General features: G+C 38.1%; 2 protein-coding genes across 2 annotated transcripts; both read right to left on the minus strand.

Annotated features, from left to right (window-relative positions):
- Nucleotides 1-205: 205 nt before the first annotated feature.
- On the minus strand, nucleotides 206-2,454 carry LOC103340403 (Small GTP-binding protein). The gene is given in 2 exon segments (XM_008243824.3): nucleotides 206-484; nucleotides 487-2,454. Coding segments are annotated over 2 exon segments (2,043 nt in total). The 5' UTR covers nucleotides 2,381-2,454; the 3' UTR covers nucleotides 206-335.
- A 2,052-nt stretch (nucleotides 2,455-4,506) lies between these two features.
- On the minus strand, nucleotides 4,507-6,832 carry LOC103340453 (GDSL esterase/lipase EXL3-like). The gene is made up of 5 exons (XM_008243871.3): nucleotides 6,527-6,832; nucleotides 6,237-6,367; nucleotides 5,924-6,157; nucleotides 5,339-5,594; nucleotides 4,507-4,939 (listed from the first exon to the last, which is right to left on the minus strand). Exons 1-5 carry the CDS (start codon nucleotides 6,810-6,812, stop codon nucleotides 4,746-4,748), a joined length of 1,101 nt encoding a protein of 366 aa, XP_008242093.2. The 5' UTR covers nucleotides 6,813-6,832; the 3' UTR covers nucleotides 4,507-4,745.
- Nucleotides 6,833-8,055: the final 1,223 nt, after the last annotated feature.

An 8,055-nucleotide genomic window follows, 5' to 3' on the forward strand; every position in this document is an offset into this window, starting at 1 on the left:
CCTTTCAAATCCTGAATCCATAATAGATCACAGCATCCGTGTAAACCAATATGCCTTCTTTCCTTACAACTTATGAGTATTTCACAAACCAAACTCATCGTTCGGAAACAAAGAAACAAAAAGGAAGAAAAAAGGCACTAATTGCAAAAATTGGTCATGTCTGGTCCTGCTGTGTTCTTTGCTGTTTGGTAGCATAGCAGACAAATACACCAACATAGGATTTATACCGTATACGTTGACCTTTAACGACAAAGATGGCTACACAAGCTCCTCATATTCAACCAAAATACTTATCATTTACATAACAATGTTAGAAGCCACAAAGACTTGCAGTATCATAATACCTCCTTCTCAAGTTTCAACACAGCCATGAAGGCTTCTTGAGGCACGTCGACTTTCCCAATCGCCTTCATTCTTTTCTTTCCCTCAGCCTGCTTCTTAAGCAACTTCTTTTTCCTTGAAATGTCCCCACCATAGCATTTGCTAAAACATCCTTTCTGATTGCTGATAAAGCTTCACTAGCAATCACTTTCGAACCTATGCATGCTTGAATAGGCACTTTAAACATCTGTCTTGGTATGAGCTCCTTCAGCTTCTGTGTTAAAGCCCTCCCTACAGCATATGCCTTGTCCTTGTGCACAATGGTTGCCAATGGTTCTACATGTTCACCATTAATTTGAATATCAAGTCTTATTAGGTCACTTTCTTTGTACCCAAGAAAAGTATATTCCATGCTAGCATAGCCTTTACTTCTGGACTTGAGCTGGTCAAAAAAATCACCTACCATCTCAGCCAAGGGCAATTCATATGTGAGTGACGCTCTATTCTCAGCAATAAACTTCATTTCTTTAAACACTGCTCTTCTGTCCTGTGCCAGCTCCATAAGGGGACCAATGTAGTCTTTTGGCGTAAGCATCTCAATCTTGACAACAGGCTCCTCAATTGACTTCCTTTTTCCAGGTTCAGGAAGTACAGATGGGTTTGAACATTCAACAATGTCACCGTTTACACAGTTCACTTTATATACAACACTCGGGGCAGTAGTTATCAGGCTTAGATTGTACTCTCTCTCCAACCTTTCCTGAACAATTTCCATGTGGAGAAGCCCCAAGAATCCACATCGAAATCCAAAACCCATAGCGCTCGAAGTCTCAGGCTCGAACTTCAGAGCAGCATCATTAAGCTGCAGTTTCTCAAGTGCATCCCTCAACTCAGGAAACTGATCAGCATCCACAGGAAACATGCCACAGAACACCATTGGAGTGGCTTCCTCATAACCAGGCAATGAACTTTCTGCCTTTCTACTGTAGTTTGTGATTGTGTCCCCAACTCTAGCATCAGCCACTGATCTTATAGAAGCTGAAAGATAACCCACCTCACCAGCATAAAGTTCTCCAACCTGAAACTGAGTGGGAGACAAAACCCCAATCTCATCAGCAAAATAGTCCTTCCCACTAGCCATAAAATAAACCTTATCACCCTTCTTTATCTTCCCATCAATTACCCTAAAATACACAATTACACCCCTATATGGGTCATAGTAACTATCAAAAATCAAAGCTCTCAATGGTTTATCAGCGGTATCAGCTGGTGGAGGAACCCTCTCAACAATTGCATCAAGAATCTCAGATATCCCAATTCCCTCCTTGGCAGAACAGAGTATTGCATTGCTACAATCCAGCCCAATAACCTCTTCAATCTCCTTTATTACACTATCTGGGTCAGCTCCTGGAAGGTCTATTTTGTTCAAAACAGGGATGATCTCCAAGTTGTTTTCCAAGGCCAAGTAAACATTGGCCAAGGTTTGAGCTTCAACTCCCTGTGAAGCATCAACAACAAGAAGAGCACCTTCACAAGCAGCAAGAGACCTAGACACCTCATAAGAAAAATCGACATGCCCAGGAGTGTCAATGAGATTCAAACAATATGGCTCACCATTTTTGAAACTATAACGCATCCGAGCAATCTGTAGCTTGATGGTGATGCCTCTTTCTCTCTCCAAGTCCATGTTGTCAAGAAACTGCTCCTTCATTTCGCGCTTCTGAACAGTCCCAGTCGTCTCCAGCAACTTGTCAGCCAAAGTCGACTTGCCATGGTCAATATGTGCAATTATGCAGAAGTTCCTGATACGGGAAATGGGTACCTTGGAAAGACGGTCATGGCCGAGCTGGGAAATGGGTTGGGTTCCAGTGGCTTGACAGAGCACTTGGAGTCTTTGCCGAGGCCTGGAGGAGGTTCTGGAGAGATGAAGGAGAGGTTTAGAGTGAGAGAGTGAGAAGAAGGGCAAGAAGGAGGTGGTTCTGGGATGTGAACGTTGGGGAGTGGTGGTGGTTGTGGATAGGAGGAGGGTCTGAGATTGAGCAGAGAGGTCTGCGGCCATGGCGAAGAGCCAAACTTGGATTGAATCGTATGAATGGCTTGGGCTATAGTTGGTTTTGGATTGGATTTTTGACTTTGGTCTTCGTCTGATATCTATGGCCCATGTAAAACTAAAAATGAGCAACTTTTCTTAATTAAAAAAAAATTAGAAAACAAAAACAAAAAGAAGAAATCTTTGAAAAAAAAAGAGCTAACATATGTCTGTTCTTGATTATCTCATTTGCAATGAAAAATTTAAGTTATGTGGCGAGACGTAAATGAATTTGACTGTATAAAAAATAAAAATAAAAATAAATGGCTCGTTTGGGATCTGCTTCTCTAGAAGCATCTCTGCTCATAATCGCTTCATAAGTGCTTTTATTATAAAGAAGTTGAACTTTTCATAAGAAATTCAAGTGCTTTAGCATATGCTTCTTTAGAAAGTGCTTTCACGATCTAGAAGTACTTCTAACATTTTATGCCAAATGCAATCAGAAATGTTTTTAGCTCTCCTAGAAGCATTCCCAAACATACTCTAAATCTCTAAATATACTTCTAGCTTAAAAGCCTACAACCTACTTTGAAACTATGGTTGTTTTTTATTTATTTTTAATTTTGAAAAAAAAAAACTATGGTTTTTCTTTTGTGCCAAAGTTAGGAGGGGGATGTTTTCTCACACACACTATCAATGTATCAAGGCCCTTTTCTACATTGAAATTATGGTTCTATCCATGCTTTTTGCATATTAAATATACAACTTTAATTGGGGGATTCCTCACACACACTACCAATGTATCATGAGGTTCAAACCCGAGACCACTGATATCAATTGAAGGCCCTTTTCCACGTTCTATCCATGCATTTTGCATATTAAATATACAACTTCAATTGATCACTTTTGACAAGTAATATATGAAAGGTTAGGGCAAGCAAATGAATCATGAGATGTGAAAACATGTTAATAATGCATGCAATATCTTGAAGATACAAGAGAAGATGTACAAGGTAACCAACTAGGCATACATTACAGTCACACATACGTTAAATTGCAAGCTTGCCCATAAATGGTTGATTAAATATCCAACTACACAGTTTACCATATGTCAAACGCACTATGGTTGACATAACCTTTCTGGTCTGTCACTTTCTTCAACCTCAAATGGCCAAAGCTCAATTATCTGAGCTATGTCGGTGACCCAACAGATCATATGCAGAACTTGTAGAAATGAATGGAATGGAAGGAGGCAACCCTGAGATCTATAAGGATTCAAACTGTGTGTCGTTTTTTAGATCTTTTTACAAATTTACAACTCAGTGGATCCAGTCAATAACCTTTGCTTTGTTTTTCCTGGTCACATGTCCAAAGAACTTTCCAAGTATCTATAAAATCCAAAGACAATTCTGCCCTGCACTCTTCATCATGATGCATTGTTTTTGAAAACTAAAGAGTGCAGCTTAATTATTTAAGGTTACCAGAAAACAAGAACTGACGACAGCAGACTCAGTATTTTGGGTTTTGAATGCTTTTTTTTTTTTTGGTAACAGAGGGGGCTAACGGCCAAAAACACAAGCCAGCTAACTAGAGCAGAGCAGACGAGGCCTGGAGTCACCCCTAGAATCAGCAGCCAGGATGTCAACAATGCAAGCTGGTATCTCATCAAAGATATGCAGGCCTGGACTAAAATGGTTTTGAATGCTTTTCAATGACATGACATGGCATTCAACTCCAACTAATATTCGAAGACAGGACCAGTCATCCAAACTTAAACAGGAAACGGGTTTAAGAAGCACCAACTTTGGCGGCATGCCTTAACAAAACTTAGGACACACGAAATTAGGATTGCATTATTATGGTTTTCTTTTATAAACCAAGGTAAATAACTAAATATGTACTTGGTTATTATAGGTTGTTGGTCTAGTCGTTATTATGATACGACACTTAGCTTTCTCGAAAAAATGAAATTGGAGCACATTGCTTCGGTACATGAATGAATTGTTCGAGTTACAAACCCCTTGTCAATTTTACACAAATTAACAATTTATTCTCAATTGTACTAATTTAGTTATATTTACATTTATGTCACATTGGTGGGTGAAAATAGGTTAAAAGTTCTTGTTCATCCTCAACCAATGTTAGAGCAGAACATATTTAATGTAACAAAATCTACTTATTCATGGTTCAGAACAGAATGCATACATTAAATAACAGTTCCTGCATTGCATGGAACACACAATATAATACTACATAAGTTTCTACCAAATTGGGTTCAGCTTTCATGAAAAGCAAAACACCTGGGACGATAAAAAGGAAGAAAGAAGGGAACTGCAACAAATTAATCTGGCTTCACAATTTATTGATTGTTGAGAGAGAGAGAGAGAGAGAAGCCTCAGAAGAATTTATGAACTTGCTTATCAAAAACCAGAGGGACAAGAACCTTATATGCCTTCTCTGTGGGATGGTAACTGTCCCAGAATAGATATTTTGATGGATCCTTGCAGGTACCTGTAGAGTAACGAGTACACAAAATGCTGACCTCAATATTTCCTGTTCCACAGCAGCCTTTGTTCACCACTTCCAATCCTGAACCCATAAAAAAAAATTCAGATCAACACATAATGTTGAAATATGCAATTGTGGCATCTGAGTTTTGAACATAATTTACCACTCTTTTGTACAGAATCATTTATCAGAAAGATAGAAAGGATATAAAAATAAAAACACAGAAGTGAAGTCTGATTGTAATAGTGGGTCATGTTGTATTACTTAAAAGAATTTGTTCAGGTTTTGAAGTTTTTATGTTTTTTTTTTTTTTATTTTAATTTTTACAAGGGAGATATTCTTGATTATTACGGGAAGGGAGTTCAAACTTGGATGCAATGGGGCGGACACAGTGCCTTGGCCAACTGACCTAACCTGCATTTGCGATCAGGTTGTGAAGTTGGAATGAGCCAAAAATTTAGCAGCAAGATGATGATTTACCATATTGAGAAGGGTTTTGGATGAGAGAAAGCAATATGTTGTAGATATCAAGGTAGACAAGCCTTGCTTCTGGAAGCCTCTTGTTGAAGGCATCTATTTGGGCAGTGAGTTTGGAATTGAAGAGGCTTGCTGCTTGGTTGGCGTTGTCTGAGCACCCCCTGTCTATGCCTCCATTCAGTGTTCTTTGTGATGGCACACACCCAATTGCTGGCAAGCTTAGTATGCCAATCCTTCTAGCTCCCAGGTCATATAGTTCCTGCAGTCCCATTTTATCTCCCCACATTAACATAAATAACAAAGTACTAGTTAATGTCACACTTTTTTTAAATGGATTTGTGCTTGATTTTAGGTTACTTGGGGAACCAGATTGCTTGTTTTTTACATGGGACGATAACATATGAGGCAGATTGGAAATTATTCCTCTTCTATAGTGGCTGGTTAGTTCTGAATCCTGCAGGCTTAATTTTATGTGTATCTCAGGATGCAGGCCATTGCAAATTTAGTCTCTGCCTACATAGTGGCAAAGCATGAGCACCAAAACTATTTCTTTTCTAGTGCTCGCATTTGCAGTCGTTCGACTTTTACCTGAAAGAAACTTGAAGCTGATTTAATCATCAGATCTGTATATGCTGGAATGTCATATTGAGGTCTCCTCAGTGGTGTAGAATAATAAGTGTTTGCAATGTCATCGCTTCCTAAGCACACAATGTATATGCTTTTTGATAGTATAGTCGAGGTTCTCGCCTCCCCGACTGCTGCATTTATCTTGCTTAGGTATTTTTTGAACAGGTCTAGTTGATCTGATAATGATAAGACAGACTGATAGAAATAGAATTAAAATAAATCAAGGATATATAAGAATGCTAAATAGAAAAGAGGGGAAGATAGAGATATATACCACTACTTGGGGAGTCAGAGGATCATATCCTGTACCCCCTGAGGCAAAACTTACACCAGTAAGTAGGTCTTGAACCTTCAGACTTGGATCCAGATAAGCTGGCAAAATGTTCTTCACTCCAACTGATTCAGCTGAAAATTTGCAAAGAGTTAACCTTTTTACAGTTGTTGATTGAGCTGAAAAATTCAGGTCAGACCTTTTGTTCTTGTTGATTACTAAAGACTATAGTAGCAACAGTAGTAGTGTGAATGCAGAAAAATCTTATAACCCTCAAAGAGTGTTGAGGTTACCTATCAAGTCTGAGGGGACTCTTCCATTGCTAAACCTTCCAGTAGGCTTTCTCCCTGTGAAGTCCCTCCCATATGGTGGGAAATTGCATTTGACTATAGTTCTGATATTGTTGTTGTTGCCAGGATCCACAATTGAATCTCCAAAAACAATCACTGCTGGAATCGTTTCGTTTTCGGGTAGTGTCACAGCAGCAGCATTATGGTACAAGAATAAAACTATGATGAATAAGAAAACTTTGACAGATGAATTAGATGAAGGAAGAAGTTTTTGGAAGAGAGAACTCATTGCATTCAGTGGAGAAAATACACTGCTTTTCCAAGTTATCATAGGTCTTTTTAAGCATCTCCATATAAGTGTAGTCCTCAGCTTATTTATTGTCTCGAAAGGTGTAGTTTTTAGTAGTTGTTAGATAGAGTTGGTTTAATTTAATCCATAGTTTGATTTTTGCTTCACTGGCATGTTATGTTAATATAGTCAGTTATATATCAATTTCAGTCATTAGTATTTTCATCTGGATGCATCTTACAGCTGCAGGACACCTTTTCTTGAATTTAGTTTTTAGTCACAAAAGAAAAAGAAAAAAAATTTAGTCCCTCGTTTGAAAGGTAACAGTCATATTTTTTTGACAAGGGGGAAAATGTTCCACTAGATCAAGAGCTGCTACTTGATTCAATAACTTTTTTGGTATCACAAAACGCGTGTGCTGTAAAAGTTCACATTGCAGAGTCAAGGCATTTCTTGTTCTAGGTGTGTACAAAATGACTAACAGAAGCACACCAATTACTGGTTTGCTTTGCAGTCAAAAATTTAAGACTTTGAAACCGAATTAAACTCTGAAATCATTTATCTTGGTTCTATATGTTTTGGCTGGTTTTCAACTTTTTAAAGTCATCTCCACAACCTAGAATCATTAATTAGTCCTTTGGGGCTCTTAAAAAGTCTTGTATGAGGCTGTCCTTGTGATCTCTTCATATTATATTTGCCAGGAATATCCCAACTGCAAAAATTAAATATCCCAACTGCATTTTCTCCATCAGCACATCGTCTCGCACTGTTTTGCATCCATCCATGATATGTCAGCCAAAAGCCAGAACATGCATTATTGCTTAGTATTATAATAAGGCACTTATTCGCATGGGGCTTGTAGTTCAAGTGATTAAGAGCATTTACCCACGCATTCGACGTCTTAAATCTGATTCCCCCCTCTTCAGTATTGCTTGTATTAAAAAAAAAACACTTATTTTATCTAAGGTCGAACGAAACTTGGTCGTTATAACTTATAATGTATATATGTGATTTATTTACATATTTATAGGATCACATGCTCTATGACAATGCCTTTGAATAATCTTTTCATGATTTACTATTGATTTTAAATTATTTTTCGCAGGTACGACGTTTACTTTAGTTTGTTGATGAGAATGTGGCAGGCAGATCAAAGGTAGAGAGATTGTGAGTTAAACTGAAGGAGTTTATACACTACATTTTTGAGTTATGGATTTGTATGGGGTTTCCAAGCTAAGCACCT

Source organism: Prunus mume, linkage group LG8 (genome assembly GCF_029339155.1).
Source record: "Prunus mume cultivar Tortuosa linkage group LG8, ASM2933915v1, whole genome shotgun sequence".
NCBI lineage: Eukaryota > Viridiplantae > Streptophyta > Magnoliopsida > Rosales > Rosaceae > Prunus > Prunus mume.

What these genes read in the sequence shown, in the direction of transcription:
- LOC103340453 (XM_008243871.3), bottom strand. Translation starts at nt 6,812, where the DNA reads ATGAGTTCTCTCTTCCAAAAACTTCTTCCTTCATCTAATTCATCTGTC. An exon ending in AGTCCCCTCAGACTTGATAG is followed by an intron (nt 6,368 to 6,526) that starts GTAACCTCAACA and finishes GCAAATTTTCAG; the next exon opens with CTGAATCAGTTGGAGTGAAG. An exon ending in CAGCTTCAAGTTTCTTTCAG is followed by an intron (nt 5,595 to 5,923) that starts GTAAAAGTCGAA and finishes ATGGGACTGCAG; the next exon opens with GAACTATATGACCTGGGAGC.